This window comes from Haliotis rubra, unplaced genomic scaffold (assembly GCF_003918875.1).
Source record: "Haliotis rubra isolate DU_JTF1 unplaced genomic scaffold, ASM391887v1 Scf197, whole genome shotgun sequence".
Lineage (NCBI taxonomy): Eukaryota > Metazoa > Mollusca > Gastropoda > Lepetellida > Haliotidae > Haliotis > Haliotis rubra.
In genome coordinates, this window is record NW_025765969.1 from 443024 (window position 1) to 462815 (window position 19792).

General features: G+C 40.1%; 1 protein-coding gene across 14 annotated transcripts in view; it reads right to left on the reverse strand.

Annotated features, from left to right (window-relative positions):
* LOC124274985 overlaps positions 1 to 19792 on the reverse strand; it is a 99182-nt gene that overhangs the window by 39839 nt on the left and 39551 nt on the right. Inside the window, exon 2 of one of the 14 annotated variants that reach the window (XM_046710366.1) lies at positions 3565 to 3981. The exons of 8 other annotated variants lie outside the window; for them this stretch is intronic. In XM_046710366.1, coding sequence (XP_046566322.1) covers positions 3757 to 3981 — 225 coding nt within the window. In that variant the 3' untranslated portion in view covers positions 3565 to 3756. Of the gene's footprint in view, positions 1 to 3564; positions 3982 to 4452; positions 5207 to 11832; positions 12281 to 14155; positions 14863 to 15563; positions 16354 to 18761; positions 19405 to 19792 lie in introns of those variants that run through there. 5 more of the 14 variants (XM_046710371.1, XM_046710375.1, XM_046710376.1 and 2 more) reach the window with 5 other exon arrangements.

The following is a 19792-nucleotide window of genomic DNA, read 5'->3' on the forward strand; positions in this document are numbered from 1 at the left end:
ATGTTGAACAAGATCGATATTGTTCAACTTAAGACAATCACAGCTAACGTTTTCCCAAGTCAATAACTTGAAGGTTGAAACTATGGGTGACAATAAATGTCATCTGTACTATTGTAGTACTGGGAGAGCCAAGAACCTTATTGCGATACCATTGCAATATACCACATTAACTGTAATAAGCGCTCTAGACACTTAAAATACTGAAAAGGGGAGTAAAGGGAGTGAATAATAAAACCGCATACAAGTTATCTGTAAATCTGTTTTTGAAGATTGAGTGGTAATAAAAAACTTCATTTAAATGTTAATAAAACTAAAACCTTTCCAAAAGAGTATATTAAATATTACTTATCAGGGGTGGAAATAACCCAATGCCCGACGTCCGAGTCCAGTGTTTTTTTCTGTCGGGCAAGCAAATTTGTATATCACACTGTACCGGTGTCCAGTTGACTTTCCAATGTTAATTATGTTGCTTATTTAACAAAATCAACAAGAAAACGGCCGGTATTGAGGAAAAATTATCAGGGCAAGTGATTTTACATGTGCCACTGTACCGGAGTACACTAGCAATTTTAAAGTTATTTCCACCCCTGCTTATGTGCTGCTGTTTTCTGTAAAACATCTGTGATGTACAATAGGACAAACAGCAGTCATGTAACTTATCAGTCTTGTAGGGTATCATTATAAAGATGGTCATACAGATTGGTCTGGAAGGTGGTCGGGGGTGCTTAATAGGGTTAATATGGTATCTCTAGGGCTGCAATGAATACACTATGGGGCAAATAGGATACAGATCATAAATATTGGGTAAATATGAGTTGCTGGTAAAGAATACACTTACAAGTCAGTAGCTTATTTATTATTCATTATATTCAGTGAAACAAAATTCTCTGACATGTTTTGTCCTTGTCGACAGTGTTGATTTATCGTGACAATAACAGACATGAGAACGGCAAAGCACAAAAAATACTGAAAATTTAGCCGGGGGTTTAGGGCGTCTCTACTGCAGATTTACATCGATCTCAAAATACGTTCAAACTGAAACAAAAATCCTGGAGGTGAGGTGAGGTGAAATTGGGTTTTACGTCGTGCTTGAGAATATTTGGCACCTTATGACGGCGTAAATATTCCAAAATGTGTATGTAATCATTATATACTAGCCCAGACTTATGGTTTTATAGTGCTAGCCCACTGAGATACCATGCCGCAGTGAAGCATGAATACCCCACTCAGACACAGTATACTGACTCCGAGCCAACCAGTCCTTGTTGTGCCCATTAATGCCGAGCGCCAGGCAGGGACCAACAAGTACCATATTTTAACGTCTTTTGGTTTGATGCGGTCAAAAATCCTGGAAATCCAAGGATCTGCGGAAAGTTCTCATGTCTGCAATAACCAGTGACAACATAACTGTCAAATAGATATAAGAATGTTGCCTGTTATCTGCATGGCTTCGATATATTCCATGTTACATATCTTGCTTTGATAAACAACACCAAATTTCTAGTAAAAATACTCTAAATTCACAGGTATTTGAATTAAGTGACTGCGAATATTGACTTGAATTCATGAAGGATACAGTTCGAGTAAACGAATATGTGAGTGGATCATAACAGCCCTAGTAGATACAGCTACGACTAGTGTACCGCAACAATGTCTCTCCTTCCTACAATATTTACTAGGTAGATTCCCCTTCTTCATTTCTCATGAGGGGCAGTGGGCTAGCCTAGTGGTTAAAGTGTTCGCTCGTCACACAGAAGACCCGAGTTCGATTCCCCACATGGGTACAATGTGTGAAGACCATTTCTGGTGTCCCCCGCTGTGATATTGTTGGAATATTGCTGATAGCGATGTAAAACTAAACTCACTCACTCATTTCCCATGAAGACAAAGTTATGTATCCACTGAGATTCAGCAGACTGCTTAGGGAGGTATATGCAACAGCTGGTGACATATTTCCCTTACTTATACTTGCAAGCAGCTGGTGACATATACTTGCAAGTTTGGCTTCTGACATCATCAAATACAAAAGTAGAGTAATGAAAGAGAAAACAGTTTTTTAATCACTAAATGAAAATCTAAGCAGAAGCAAGCGAATTATCCGAGACGACTTTACCATATTTTGGTAGTAATTATCTTAAGTCATAACTAAGTCCTGTTGAAATGTTACAAAAATGCTTCCTGAAAACCCCTGATAAAACAAGGAGCATAAAAGTAAATGATTAACATTATTTTTAATCTTATTACGTGTATACAAGAAAACATTAGCTGTTGATGTGTTAACTAGTATCAGGCTATGGACACTGGACATACATCATACCTCTAACAACGTGGCTGACTCCAACATGCACTGGACTCTGAATAACATGTCTTCCTGATTTCAGGAGCCAGTATTAGAAACAGACCATGAAAGGGAAGAGGTCCTTGTTGTAACCCTATTCTTGAATGATAGAGATTGAAGTGATAACTAAATTGAAATTAAACTAAAGATGATGCCAAGGGCCACATAATACTGTAGGTTAATTGACAAACATTAACATCAGCATTCACAAAAATCTTTGTTCTCTTTTTCAACAGAAAAACCTTCATATTCTATAAATGTATAATGATATTCTATTTTGCTGAACAGAACATAAAATGGCTTTGTTCCAAACAGGGGTCAAGTTTGTAGAATAAGACAGGTTCGTATAACCTTACATGGTACAAAGGAGAGTTGTATTTTAGTAGTAGTCAACAACTGTCCTTCTTCCACAGAGGACACCGAAGTCTGTGATACTTCAAGCCAGATGGGTACATGTACCCCTTGCCACACAGAGAGTAGATCACGTTATCAGGCCACCGTTAACAGTCAACAACTATCCTTCTTCCACAGAGGACACCGAAGTCTATGATACTTCAAGCCAGATGGGTACATGTACCCCTTGCCACACAGAGAGTGGATCACATTATCAGGCCACCGTTAGCAGTCAACAATTATCCTTCTTCCACAGAGGACACCGAAGTCTGTGATACTTCAAGTCAGATGGGTACATGTACACCTTGCCACACAGAGAGAAGATCACGTTATCAGGCCACCGTTATCAGGCCACCGTTAACAGTCAACAACTATCCTTCTTCCACAGAGGACACTGAAGTCTGTGATACTTCAAGTCAGATGGGTACATGAACACCTTGCCACACAGAGAGTGGATCACATTATCAGGCCACCGTTAGCAGTCAACAATTATCCTTCTTCCACAGAGGACACTGAAGTCTGTGATACTTCAAGCCAGATGGGTACATGTACCCCTTGCCACACAGAGAGTAGATCACGTTATCAGGCCACCGTTAACAGTCAACAACTATCCTTCTTCCACAGAGGACACCGAAGTCTGTGATACTTCAAGCCAGATGGGTACATGTACCCCTTGCCACACAGAGAGTAGATCACGTTATCAGGCCACCGTTAACAGTCAACAACTATCCTTCTTCCACAGAGGACACCGAAGTCTATGATACTTCAAGCCAGATGGGTACTAGATCACGTTATCAGGCCACCGTTAACAGTCAACAACTATCCTTCTTCCACAGAGGACACCGAAGTCTATGATACTTCAAGCCAGATGGGTACATGTACCCCTTGCCACACAGAGAGTAGATCACGTAATCAGGCCACCGTTAACAGTCAACAACTGTCCTTCTTCCACAGAGGACACCGAAGTCTGTGATACTTCAAGCCAGATGGGTACATGTACACCTTGCCACAAACACAGGAGTAAGTCACTTTATCATGGACAGCAGTCTTGTGATACAAAAATGCCCGTCTGCTGAAGAACATTTTCCCACATTGTGGACACGTGACATCTTTGGATCCCTGTGAAGGGTCCATGTACTGGTCCTGCTGAAACTGACCATACATGAAGCTGGATTCATCACGATCAGGATCACAAGGTCCAGACAAAGTTTCTGCGTGAGACTGACTGAACCTGAGTGACCTTCCGGCATCTGAAAATAACAAAAAGATCTGGTTTCAGTCAGTCCCAGCAACGCTTCAGAATTCCGTTTATTTCTAAACATCAGTCTGCCATAAGCATGGACAACATAGCTGATTTGGGAATTAGAGCATCTGTTGATGAACTTTGGTGAAACAAATGTTTTTATCACGATTCTGACAGCAGGGGATTCAAAGAAGACGTGGCTGTAACTGTCAGTCGTCTTGCTTCCATCAGTTTCAAGAACAAGATCAGGGTTTCACAGCATTGTGTAAGAAGACACTATGTTTTCAGTATAATAAACTCACAATAATTTGACTGTTGACTTGTACTGCCATTTGAATATTGCATCCATCAGTAATAAGAGGGGCGGTGGGGTAGCCTAGTGGTTAAAGCGTTCACTCGTTACGCTGAAGATCCGGGTTTGATTCCCTACATGGGTACAATGTGTGAAGCCCATTTCTGGTGTCCCGATATGATATTGCTGATTGCTAAAAGCGGCATAAAACATAACTCACTCACTCAGTAATGAGACCTCAAAGAGGAATTCACAAATGTATGATGAAAACATATTCTTTAAGAAAATGAAAGCATCAAATTCACCAACAAAAGCCATGTCTGTTGCTTGCAAGGAAGTAATAGAGTTTCTACGCACAGGAACTCACAAATATGTCGGATGAGACTTAGAGGAACAACAAGATGAAAACAAAAACAGTTTCCGAAATTGGACGTCAGAAAGTTTGAGAACTATATATGTCCATCAGGGATCACATACATTTCTGTGAATGTTATCAAGTGTACACCATCATACCATACAGGCCCAAGTTGTATCCTTCAATATATTGTGTAAATGTCTGAGGCAAGATCTCCTGACAATGAACTGACCAATCACTGAGGTTGCTGTTGCTGCAGCAACTGCAGCTTCGCACACATCCTCTTATGTTTCCGAAGACTGGGTTTGTATTTGTATGCCTTCCCACAGATACAGGAGTGGGTGATGTTGTCATGCACAGCATATTTGTGGTCCAGCAGCGTGCTGTACGCAGTGAACACCTTCCCACAGTCACGACATACAACGCCTCCTTCGGACCGGTAACACCCCTGAGATGACCTTGAGGTCACAACACTACCTAGAGAAGAAGCTATTGGCAGCACTTGCATTGTATGATCAAAGCCCACTGGCTTGAATAATGTACTGTCAGCCATGGGATGTCTGTACATGACTGAACTTCCTGCACCTGAAAGCAACAAAAAGTTCAGTCAGTTGTCATGGCAACCATTTCATGACAACCATCATCCATGCTTATGCTCATATCAAACTGTGGAATTGCGCCGGCGCCATTTGATGAACACTTGGTTTCAATGTCCCTCACATCAGTGTGCGAAATAGTTTCCAAATTTTGCTAGCCAGTCAGGCTGGCTATGCCTGAAAGTTGCTAGCCCGAAATTTGAATGTAGAAACTAAGCAAAAGATCGTAAAAAATAGATGACAATAAATATTGTCAGCATGACACGGGTTTCATCATTAAGCTGCTAATATGATGAACAGTTTTATCAAGCCATAATCCTGCATGATATAAAATGTGTATTATAACCTAAAAAATCGGAGAGAGTGATGTATTTACAAAATGACCCGATGAAAATTCACCAGTCGGTCAGGCCATTGACTGGAGATTTACTGGCCCGACTGGATTTTTTACTAGCCATGGGCTAGTGGGCCAGTGGCTATTTCACACACTGACTCACATGTAACATAACAGTCAGGGTAGGCTGAAAATGTGGACTATATTTCCAGAAACAAAACCCAGTTTTTGACATTCTATATATGACTGTAGATAAGCTGTGGTCCCATATTGTTTATTCAAATGGTATTCTGGTACATAAGCCAGACCACCAATCTAGGTAGTGAGTCGTTGAGTATGATGTTACGCCGCTTTTAGCAATATTCCAGCAATATGACGGCGGGGGACATCAGAAATGGGCTTCACACATTGTACCCATGTGCAGAATAGAACCCAGGCCTTTAGTGTCATGAGTGGATGCTTTAACCATTAGGCTACCTCCCACAACCTAGGTACATCTTGATCAGTCCTAGGAAATAGAATATCAACAAAGCCACACTGAATTACAATTACTGTTGTTTCCCATTATAAAACATGTTCCTTGTATATCTGGATTTATATTTCTAATAGGGATTAATAATTATATTCAAAATGTCATTCAAATATGTTTACATTCATTACAGCAAGATTGTGTGCCTGTTAATATTTACAACTTGATTTGGTCACTGCAGTGCTAAACAATAACTTGGTTTCGGTTTTTACTAATGTCATTGTTCTGTGCACGTGTTCTGCTGCAGATGTTAATTTTAAGAACAAAGTTACCAAGAACACACAACTATTTTAAAGCCTTTGTGAAAAGTTTCAGGGCGGTGGGGTAGCCTAGTGGTTAAAGCGTTGGCTCGTCATGCCGAAGACCCGGGTTCGAATCCCCACATGGGTACAATGTGTGAAGCCCATTTCTGGTGTTCCCCCACCGTGCTGTTGCTGGAATATAGCTAAAAGCGGCATAAAACCAAACTCAGTTAGTCAGTGAAAAGTTTCATTGAATATCTGGACTTATATTGATAAAATAGTTTATTAATCTTATTCAGAATGTCATTCAAATATGTTTACATTAATTCAGTGAAATCATGTGTCACTCTGATATTTGACTTGACAACTGCAATGCAGAAAACTAACTTTGTCTCCCTTGTTGACTGGTGTCACTGTTCGAACAGTTTACAAAGGGCAATAATGTTGAAAAAACCAAGACTGAAATGCTCCAAATGAACTCAAATACAGAATAATGGAGACCGAGTCCCTGAAAAATATATCAGAAGAAAGTCATCCTGCTGTTTGCTTGTTGTTAATTACATCCAGTCCATTCCATGATGGACATGGTCAGGCTGACCATATCATGTCAGTAGGATGTCGCCCAAAAGGGTTGAAAAGTTTGTTTGTTCGTTAAACGCTGTACCCAGCAATGTTCCACCTTTTTGTCTGTTAATAGTCGAGTCTGGACCAGACAAGCCAGTGACTGATATCATGAGCATCGATCTACACAACTGGGATACAATGACACGTGTCTACTAAGTCAGCGAGCCTGACCACCCAATCACTTCTCATGACAAGCATGGGTTGCTGAGTGAGTGAGTGAGTTTGGTTTTACGCCGCTTTTAGCAATATTCCAGCAATGTATTGTACCCATGTAGGGAATCGAACCCGGGTCTTCAGCTTGACGTGCGGACGCTTTAACCATTAGGCGACCCCACCGCTCCCATGGGTTGCTGAAGACCAGGTCTAACCCCTATCTTCATGGCTAATGTTTGAAAGATCAAGTTTAATAATAACATGTCCATATTTACATATTTTCTTTTTCTTAATTCTCAATACTGACTGATCAATCAAAGTGAAATGAGTCCCATTGATATCACATGCTATCACATCATTTGACTGTCTGGATTGTTCCAATGCTGCAGTTTCATCATGCACATCTGGCAACAAACTCTTATTTTCTTTATGCAAACTGTGTGAGCGGCAAATACTACTGTTAGGGCAGGACGTACTAACCTTTTTGAAAACACCTGCTAAGATGATTAATTATCAGCGATCTAGTCATATAACTTTGCCATTTACGCCAAATGGAATCTGTTTTCAGATAAATTATAAACACCAGTTATTCTCTAGCACTAACAGTATATATTCAGTGTGGAGAACAATGAATTGTACATGACTTCACAGATCGATTACAGTTCGTAATCTAGACAATAGTCTCAATTCGGTGATCAATACGTCATTACGCAAAATCACAGAAACATCGGAAATACGCCACATCACCACGGCTCGAGTTGAAGAAATCATCAAATCAGTTGATTCAGGAAGTAGAATCAACAGATGGAGTGATTAGTCCATTACAGAACTTTAATTTTCAGATCATCTGTCCATCGCGATTGAATGCTGATGGTATCCCAGCAAAGGATGGAGCTCAGAGCATCATTTACTCAGAAGCATTAATCCATAATTTCTTGCAGCGTGTTAGTCCGGTCTAATTGTGTCATGGCTGTAGAGTAAGATATCCTTAATTGGACAAAACAACTTCAAAGCCATTCAATATCAAGAAATTCTCTTTATTTAGCTTTCATTTTACAACGACAACATGAACCGCTTGCCTCCAATAATGGTGAGGTGATTCAACAGGCATCACCATGACAACCCAGTTGTATCCAAGTAACCGTGCAGTGTTCTACGCCATCTCATTTTAAAAAACAGCGCTACATCTGGTCCATCTCAACCAAATTGCCTTCATAAGCTACAAATTATTCATTTCCAATGGATCTGACCAAGATATTTTCTGAAGAATTGAAGGCTTGTTTGGACGAGTTCATACAAAAGAGAATGATTTTAAAGTGGTTGTTAATCTGTCAACCTCAGAGCTTGTGATACTTTCATAAGCAACAAATGTTTCATTTCCAAAGGGTCAGATGAAGAAATTTTCTTAAGAATTGAGTTCATCAAAGAGGGAATGATTCAAAAGTGTTGGTTAAACTGTGCCAATCTCAGAGCTTGTGATGCTTACGATACTTTCATACTTTAAATAATGAAACTTGTCTTCGAAGGTTTATTGTCCTTCGGAGCATCAAAGAAGGGTACTCCCCGTGCCATTTTGCTTACTGAATGTACCACGACCAAAATTATAGTCAGGAAATAACACCAGAGTCTTTAGAAAGTCGGTGTAACTGATCCCTTTTGCTGATCGCCAGTTTTACAAACAATGCAAAAAGAATCAATCATGGCTGAACATCTTGAAGTGGAAATCATACATTCTAAATCCTATTGATAACGACACCTTCACATGCCAATTACTCATTCGAGTGTATAACAATTGAAATGAAAACCTAATTCATGTCCTCACTGAACTGCTGCATAACTGTCAGTTCAATAGCAGTGTAGGAAATAAGCCAAAAACCCAGCAAAATGGCTTTAATCAGATCAGACACCAAGATATGCTGAATTTACTCAGATGTATGGAACATGTAAAGTTTTTACCAGACCATCGTGCTGGCTGGCTGTAAATTTAGACTGTCCGTCAGAAATCTAGCCCGTCTCAGGCCATTGGACGGGCCGTAAATCAAACAGTAACTCGATTATAGTATTTTTTTGGGTTTAGAAATACTTCATGCAATATATTGCAATACATATCGCAATACATGCTTTCACATCGCAATATATCGCAATATGAATATTCTCTGCAATACCCACCCCTACTCTCAGGAACACACACCGCTTTTCATCAACAAGTTTTCATTTGGGCTGTCACTGCCACAACTTACTTCCACAACGGCAGAGAATATTGAGATAAGGATTTTTTAATCATTTTATGTCGGACTGAAAAGTTAGGGACATGGGAAACCAAATGAAATACGGACACTTAAAATGTGTCCATCTCATTGCCAGTTAACGTCTGCTTGTTTCTTCTACAACAGTCTCTCAGTCACATTCACACAAATATGGAAGCCTTACCATCCTTGTGAATAGCATGCTTTTGTCTTCTCAGACACTGTGTCACAACATCGACACAAATCCAGGGACCCGCTGCACAAAGAGATGGTAGCTCTAAGATGATCATAAGCCTTAGAGTTACATTGACCATAGTGCTAAGATCACTTTGGGCAACGACACCCAGGACAATACTGACAATAGTCTGTCATATCATGTCTGGCAAGAAATCCCATGCAAGTCTAGAACATGTGGCAAGTCTAGATTTCCACAGCTTCATGAATAAAGTGTCAGGGCTCCTTTTCAATATATTTTATTTTTTCACTTTGAGCTTTTTTCTGTAAAATATGTTCATTTCAGAGACTAGTTGTTAGGCTACCAGGACAATAACAGCTCCAACCATATTACCCCAGAAGAAAAGTCTGCATGTGTCTTTCATAAGCTCTCACTACAGTTTCTCAGTCATAAAGACAACATCAATTTACTTTCTGTCTATTATGTTAGGCACACTGCATGTGTTGTCACTGAATCTATCTCTGATACTAAATGTCAGTTTCTCCATCCTAATGTCATGACAGTCTTTCAGACACCTACACCAAGGTATTCTCAGACTCATAAACAACTTCTCCATCCTAATGACTAGACAATTCTGCTTGTGATTTCTAAACAGTCTTTCAAACTCTCACATTGTGCCAGTTCCAACCACTAGGTTCTCCATCCCAATGACCGGACAAAACTGGTTGTGGTTTCTAGGACAACCTCTCTGACAGTCACACCAAGTAATTCTCAGACATTAAGACAAGTTCTCCATACTAATGACTGGACAGGTCTGCTTTGATTTTGTCTAGGACAGACTCTCACAACATGTTCATCTCAAACACGAAGACAACTTCTCCATCCTAATGACTAGACACGTCTGCTTGTGATTTCTAAACAGTCTTTCAAACTCTCACATTGTGCCAGTTCCAACCACTAGGTTCTCCATCCCAATGACCGGACAAAACTGGTTGTGGTTTCTAGGACAACCTCTCTGACAGACACACCAAGTAATTCTCAGACATTAAGACAACTTCTCCATACTAATGACTGGACAGGTCTGCTTTGTTTTTGTCTAGGACAGCCTCTCACAACATGTTCATCTCAGACATTAAGACAAGTTCTCCATACTTATGACTGGACACGTCTGCTTTGTTTTTGTCTAGGACAGCCTCTCACAACATGTTCATCTCAGACATTAAGACAAGTTCTCCATACTAATGACTGGACAGGTCTGCTTTGATTTTGTCTAGGACAGCCTCTCACAACATGTTCATCTCAGACATTAAGACAAGTTCTCCATACTTATGACTGGACACGTCTGCTTTGTTTTTGTCTAGGACAGCCTCTCACAACATGTTCATCTCAGACATTAAGACAAGTTCTCCATACTAATGACTGGACACGTCTGCTTTGTTTTTGTCTAGGACAGCCTCTCACAACATGTTCATCTCAGACATTAAGACAAGTTCTCCATACTAATGACTGGACAGGTCTGCTTTGATTTTGTCTAGGACAGCCTCTCACAACATGTTCATCTCAGACATTAAGACAACTTCTCCATACTTATGACTGGACACGTCAGCTTTGTTTTTGTCTAGGACAGCCTCTCACAACATGTTCATCTCAGACATTAAGACAAGTTCTCCATACTTATGACTGGACCGCGTCTGCTTTGTTTTGTCTAGGACAGCCTCTCACAACATGTTCATCTCAGACATTAAGACAACTTCTCCATACTAATGACTGGACATGTCTGCTTTGTTTTTGTCTAGGACAGCCTCTCACAACATGTTCATCTCAGACATTAAGACAACTTCTCCATAGTAATGACTGGACACGTCTGCTTTGTTTTTGTCTAGGACAGCCTCTCACAACATGTTCATCTCAGACATTAAGACAAGTTCTCCATACTTATGACTGGACACGTCTGCTTTGTTTTTGTCTAGGACAGCCTCTCACAACATGTTCATCTCAGACATTAAGACAACTTCTCCATACTAATGACTGGACACGTCTGCTTTGTTTTTGTCTAGGACAGCCTCTCACAACATGTTCATCTCAGACATTAAGACAAGTTCTCCATAGTAATGACTGGACAGGTCTGCTTTGTTTTTGTCTAGGACAGCCTCTCACAACATGTTCATCTCAGACATTAAGACAACTTCTCCATACTTATGACTGGACACGTCTGCTTTGTTTTTGTCTAGGACAGCCTCTCACAACATGTTCATCTCAGACATTAAGACAAGTTCTCCATACTTATGACTGGACACGTCTGCTTTGTTTTTGTCTAGGACAGCCTCTCACAACATGTTCATCTCAGACATTAAGACAAGTTCTCCATAGTAATGACTGGACAGGTCTGCTTTGTTTTTGTCTAGGACAGCCTCTCACAACATGTTCATCTCAGACATTAAGACAACTTCTCCATCCTAATGACTGGACACGTCTGCTTGTGTCTTCTCAGACCAGGTTTGTACTTGTATGTCTTGCCACAGACACACACATAAGACACTTTATCATGTATGGCTGCCTTGTGATCCAGCATGGATCCATGGGCAGAGAAGACCTTGCCACAAATTGGACACGCCACACCACTTGACCTGTCTGTCCGAGGTGTAGAGTACATGCCTAAACCTACAGGTCTTGTTTCAGGATAGTTTAAGTCCACTGGCCAGACATGTCTGACCACTGATCCGTCCACAGACAGACTGAAACCGACTGAACCCCTCTCACCTGAAAGCAACAAAAAGTTCAGTCTAGTTTCAAGCTGTCTCTGGTTGAATACATAAAGAATACAGTGGTCAAACATTCTTGTATCAGACAAAAAAGACAGTTAAAATCAGTTCCCAGAGCTGAAGTTCTTGAACATCTCATATATGGACATTTTGTCACTTGGGACATGAGAAGGTTGAGGCATCTGAAGACAGAATCTTGGTAAACAATTTGACAGTCATCACATTTTGCAACTCCTTTAAACGCGTCCTACACAAAAACACAGAGTTTTACATTGTTCCATTATTGATAAGGTTATTTTTCACATGATATGCATAACTGATTCCTATAATAAGTCGAGTGTAATTTTCAGAAAATGACATATCAGAATATCCTTATAAAAAATTGAGAGGTATACATCACAAATCGGTCAAAATAACCCAGAGCAAGCAAATATGGTTTTATGCCAGTTTTAGCAATATTCCAGCAATATCATGGTGAGGAACACCCGAAATGGACTTTGAACATTTAAAATATGTGTTGAATCAAACCCAGGATTTCAGGAGGACGAGTGAACGCTTTAACAACTCAGCTACCTCACTGACCAAATAACACATGATGCCCACATTTATCAGTGAACAGTAATCAGAAAAGAAATACTTAATACAATCTGAACAGGAAACATAGAACCAACATAAAGATAACCATTATTGCTGTTGAGACCATGTTCAAATCCTGCTTGAAACATCTGAATCTTAATGAAAACAATTCCAACTCAATAGGTCTCAGGACATTGCCAATGTTTGCCATAGAAGGCATTTGATGCTAACATTTACTGGCATAAAACCACTAAAAAGGCTATACTTTTCTTAACCCTACGGACACTTCATTACACCAACTGATTCAGGCAAGCAGGCTAGAACCAATTTGCATTCATGTTTGTGTAATTTCTACCCTATTTCAAACCCTGGTACAGTAAGCTATTGATAAAACGAATTCAATGGTCATTAGTTGTGGTTCATTTTAGCAGTAATCGGTTATACATTTTTCAACTAAATATAACAAGGGGCCAGGAATGAAAAAACAACAGTTCATTAAATCTGTTGGTATGTGGTCAGTGTGTTCATTATTAACATGGTCTAATGCATCCTGTACACCATTTTCTAACTTATTATGAGATCAGACCCCAAAAGTACTCAGTTGTAATTACGACTACAGGTAACGAAATAAGACATTACCAGTAGTGTTGGGAATTGGTGTAAATCTCATAATTGATGATTGGTTCGTTACAACCGATCAATCATCAAAAATAATTGGTTAGCGTCATTTATCAATTTTCCTGGTTATGTTTGTTAATGCACAAAAAAATAAAGAAAAAACATGTAGTTCTTTCGGGTTGTTTTTACAAATTGCACAAAATGCATTTGCAAATTTCACATCTTTAAAGGATGACTAGTGTGTTAGGAACATACATTTCCTGGAGTTGTTAAGATAAACTTAATCATGAATTGGAATGAGCTTGTAGTGCTTATGCAATGTTGAGACAAAATCAACCTTTTGAAAAATATTGTTATTGCAAACAAGTGGTCCAAAATTGTTTGTGTTCGATTATGAGAAAACATGATCGATTGCTTGGTCGTTTTGTCATTGCGACCAATCTTCGATTATTTCAATTAATCGGACCAACCACTAATTACCAGTACTAATTAAAACATCACTAGTAAATAGTGAAGACATCACCAGTAAATAGTGAAGACATCACCAGTAAATAGTGAAGTGAAGACATCACCAGTAAATAGTGAAGACATCACCAGTAAATAGTGAAGACATCACCAGTAAATAGTGAAGACATTACTAGTAAATAGTGAAGACATCACCAGTAAATAGTGAAGACATCACCAGTAAATAGTGAAGACATCACCAGTAAATAGTAAAGACATTACTAGTAAATAGTAAACAGAATATACAGAGATACATATTAACTCAGTGCCAAAGTGAGATATTTCTAGCCAAACACAAGGAAGAAGTGGGGTTTGGCTCCTTTCTCATGTGCAACAGCCTTGGGTCATCAAGATACTATTTCCTGCACAACTGTATATGGATAGTTGACATGATGAGGACTTCAGTTGAAAACATCATAGTGTGATGGCAGTCAAACCACAGATTTACGGCAATGATTCAGCCTGGTTTATACATCTGTAGAAATTGCTGAATCTCAAACAGTATGTTTTTTGTTTTGGGTCAGGTCAGAGTGTTCATCAACTCATTCAGCTGAGTCTTCAACACCTGACATGAACGTTTGTGTCGGAGTAGACCCGGCCTATACTTGTAGCTGTTGCCACACACACAGATATAGGCCACCTTGTCATGGATTGCTGCCTTGTGGTCCATCATGGAGGTGTGAGTCGTAAACTCACGGCCACAGTCAGGGCACGTTGTGCCATCTGGTCTCTGGACATGCCCTGAGTTGGTGCCCAGGTTGAAGCATGTGTCCAGAGATTTTGAGAAAATGTGCCCATAAGGATGTGCCATGTCTGTCATCTGTCCAATTATCAAGCCTGGGTAAGCTGACGACTGACTGAAACTTGCTGAACTTTGTATACCTGAAAGTAACAAAAAGTTCATTCTAGTTTCAGTCAGTTTTAGTCACCTAACGCTGGAGTGAGTGAGTGAGTGAGTGAGTTTGATTAACGCTTTCTTGAGAATAAGGCAGTTCTTCCCAAGATAAGATAATCACTTTAAGTTATTCCATAACTATATTAATGATGACCAGGAGTGAGTGAGTGAGTGAGTGAGAGTGAGCGAGCGAGCGAGCGAGCGAGCGAGAGCATTTAAACGCTGCTTTGAGACTAATGTCAGTTCAAGCACTGCATGTCAGCTTCAGCTTGAGGTGGTGATATTCATAGCATCGGTGAAACACATGAACAGATGTATGTATTATAAGCCAAAACTATAGCTGGAGAAAATATATTTATTCGACCTACAGCTTTTGTACAACGAGTAATAGCACTTCTGACTTTGCTAAAGATGCTGCCTCACCATCATAGGTGAAGTGAACTGCAGTTGAGGTAATGGTCACATCAAATTGTCCAACATCACTTAATGTGAGTCAGCTTTGTCGGAAAGTCCAAAGTGATGAAGCCTGTGTTCAGGGAAACCCATGAGTAAAGGTAATGTGATAAGAATGACTATTGTATAAGTATTGTTAACACTTGTCCAGACATATAGTATTGACTCTATTGGGTAGATATTAGTTACTCAATATCCCACAGGTTATTTAGCAAAATTAGAGGTTATATCAGTCCTGAATCAAGAATTGAGTCCAACAATTGGGCAGTATCTTTCTTCTGAATCAAGAATTGAGTCCTACGATTGGGCAGTATCTTTCTTCTGAATCAAGAATTGGGTCCTACAATTGGGCAGTATCTTTCTTCTGAATCAAGAATTGAGTCCTAAGATTGGGCAGTATCTTTCTTCTGAATCAAGAATTGAGTCCTACGACTGGGCAGTATCTTTCTTCTGAATCAAGAATTGAGTCCTAAGATTGGGCAGTATCTTTCTTCTGAATCAAGAATTGAGTCCTACGACTGGGCAGTATCTTTCTTCTGAATCAAGAATTGAGTCCTAAGATTGGGCAGTATCTTTCTTCTGAATCAAAACTTTGGTGGTGCAAGTGGGCAGTGATTTTATTCCTGAATGGACACTAAAGTCATGCAACTAGGGAGGACCTAAGTCCTGAATCAAGACTCGGGCCCTCAAATGGGTAGTAATCTTACTCCTGAATCAAGACTTCAAGACAAATGGGCAGTTTTCCTTGTGGCGTCGGAGCCCTGTCCTATACTTGTACTCCTTCCCACAAACACATGAATATGTACGCTTATCATGCTCAGCCTCTTTATGGTTCTGTCGGGACGTCGAGTCCAAGAACACTTTGCCACAAACAACACAAGGGAACGGACCCTTCCGCTTAAACAGACTGCCTTCCATATCAGTGTTGGAGGCCCCATCAACTCTAGAGGCAAGTGCATCTAAAGCCAAGTTGCCTTGCATTAAAGAATGTTCATGCTGCCTAAACGGGACAGTGATTCCATAATCTGAAAGCAAACAAAAGAATCAATGTAGTTACGCGTAACCAAGGAATGGCGGCCTTACTTTCAGGCAGTTATGAAGGCACTAAATTCCAAATCCATTGTAACCGACTGGTACACACAAACGCCATGTGTTTAACACCAGGGATTGACCTGACACTATAATTTGCGTATTTGACACAATCTGTGTCTGAAATACTCAGGTTGACTTTTCTGTTGGGCTGATTTAACGTACTAGCAAGTCAACCCATTCTCATGATAAGAAACATTAACTATGAAACTGTGACACACTGACACTTGGACTCCTTACATATGTATATGATTCCCCAGAGATGGAGTCAAGCTGACTTCCATATTCAGGATAATCCCATCACCTTTGTTTGAGTCAAGTCTTAACTTCACTGTGGTAGCAGAGCTACAGATAACTTTTTGGGTCATTGAGTTATGTACGCGCTTGTGTTCATCTCCATTGGGTATCCTAATTTTCCTTTTAGTAACCAAATAAATTGTACTCACCTCACTCAAACTCAATTGGGTATTTTGACATTTTCTATTATTTGTGAAAATAGAATAAAGTTTAAATGTTGGTTTACGTGTGTGTTATTCATATTTGATCTGTAATATGAGAAAAGATAAGAAAGACTGCAAGCTGCTAAGTTCATGTGCTGAAATAGAACCTCACAATATACCTCAGTTATTTATCTATCCTCAGTAACCTCCATCTGTAGCACATGGGTCTGCTCACTTCAAATTCTGGTAGGTCTGCTGAATGTTACAGTACACATTTTGAGATTCGACATTTTTGTGTGTACGCATGTTAGATCAAATTTATTGAGTATTTACACAATTTCAAGCGTACTTGTACGCAATAGACTTGAAAGGAATTGAGTTTTCACATAAATGTTTTCGTAATTTACGTAGATACGCAGCTTATGTGTACCTCTGGGTAGCTTGCACTATATACAAATTGTGAATGGAACAGGTTGGAAGTGCATGAACACGAAATACTTGTGACAGCCTTGACCTGATTCTTCGCATAATTATTCTCACTTGTGAATGCATTGCGTGTTGGTTGTGTACCCCTGGCCAGTAATGGGGTACGGTCAGGGTTTTAAGCATATTGGTAGTATGATGACCGTCATATCATACTTAACATAGTGGGAGTGAGGATGGTTTTTCCCCACTTTTACCAATAGTCTGGCAATATCACAGTGGGGGACACCATCATACATTGTACACATGTGGAACTTTGTGAGAGCACATAGTGGGGCACATATTCTGGCATAACATATTCCAGTATGCTTTGTGGGGCACATATTATGGCAAAACATATTCCAGGATACTTTGTGGGGCACATATTCTGGCATAACATATTCTGGCATATATTCTGGGGCACATATTCTGGAATACTTTGTAGGGCACATATTCTGACACACAAAGTGAATGTGACACGGCACAGTAGATTATTGTGGCTTCGACACAACCACAGGTGACCCTCAATAATGATGGTCAGTCTAGCTAAGACACAAGAGCCAACTGGTCAATCTCTGCCTTTATTCAGGTCATAGTAACAGTTTCCTTGTCTCCACATTTACAGCAATACAATAACAAAACGAGACAAACAAATCACTGGATTATGATAATAATAATAATATATATATTTTTATAATGCATTAAACTCAACACCAAAGTGTGCTCAAACTGCTGACAGAGTTCCACAGTTCATCATTACTGCGGATCACCCAAGCTGCCTGTGAGACAATAGACGGTTATAGGCACATGACATCCCACCAGGTACGCATTTTCTGCTATTATCGAGAAAACTTCAAAGATTAACAGTTCTTTGAGATTTGTGTCATTCATGAAATAAGGTTTAATGATGCATTCAAGATTATTGTGCATATACAGCAGTACGCATGCAAGACAATTTGTAGTTTTAATGCCACGCACCAAGAGAGAGTAAGATGGGTTTTACGCTGAGTTCAGCAATATTCCAGCAACATTTTGGTGGATGACACGTGAAATAGGCTCTATACATTTTAACCGTGTCATGAATTGAACCCTTGTCCCAGGGATGACGAGTGAACACTTCAACAACCACGCTACCACACCGCAATCAAGAACCATTATGGGTAACAAGTACCTTCAAGGTGCTTCAGGAACCTACCACATGTGGATCAGCTTAATTTAAATGCCAACCTTTTTGTCCGACATTAGAAGCAAGTGTTGCCTGACACAAGACAACTTGACCCATGAAGATCAGGGTTAGGACTGGTCTTCAGTAACCCATACTTGTCCTAAGAGGCGAATAACGGGATGTGGTCAGGCTCGCTGACTTGGTTGACACATGGCATCATATCACAATTGCTTAGATCGTTGCTCATGCTGTTGATCACTGGATTTTCTGGTCCAGATTTGATTAATTGCAGACCGCCGCCATATAGCTGGAATACTGCTGAGTGTGACGTTAAACAACTACAACCAACCATGATGAATCAGGATGTCAGGCATGGTGATTGCTGACACGCCCCGATGACATAGGACAATGCTGACATTATCTAACCATGGTTTGTCTGGCACATATTTGATACAACTCGATGTGCGTAAAGTAACTTGAGAATACTCCAAATATGAAAACTGAAAGTTTTCTCAGCAATGAGAATAAACACCAACCAAAGACCACACAAAAATTCATCTATCCCTGAGAAGCTGAGAAGATTTTACAAATCTTCTGGTGCGACAATAAGGTTTTCTTCAAGGTGTAGATCTTGCCACACACACAGGAGTAACGGACTTTGTCGTGAACAGACTCCTTATGCAACTTCCTTGTATTAGGGTGGGTGAACACCTTCCCACACTGGGGGCAGGGCCAGTAGTTTCCACCGCCTCCCCACCTGTCCTTCCTTGAGGCGACAGATTGACTCAAGGTTCGGGTCAGGGAGATCCCAGGCATGGTAAAGTCCGAATGAAGTCCTCTGTCCTCTGTTTCAACTCCATGATACTGAAGATGAGCCTGACTGGCCAAAGTTGAGAAATAATCGTTTGTGCCATCAGGATCTGCAAGGAAGAAGGGTTCAAGCTCTAGATTGTGTAGGTCCAGGGTTCCATTCCATGTAACAGAAGTATTCAAAGGCTGCAGTTTCAGATATCAGTCTCAATATTTCACTTTAACATTGACATAGGCAAGATCAGTTGTCCTTCATTTACTACTCAACAGAGACTATAGCAACAAGTCTGAAGCCAGAATCACGTAGCTCAGCTATTACTAGTCCATAAACTGACTGACTGAGTTTGGTTTCGTTTTACGCCGCTTTTAGCAATATTCCAGCAACATCACGGCGGGGGACTCCAGAAATGGGCTTCACACATTGTACCCATGTGGGAGTCCATAAACAATCAAACCTACGGATTATGACAGATCAAAGCTGGGACTCATAAACAGTAA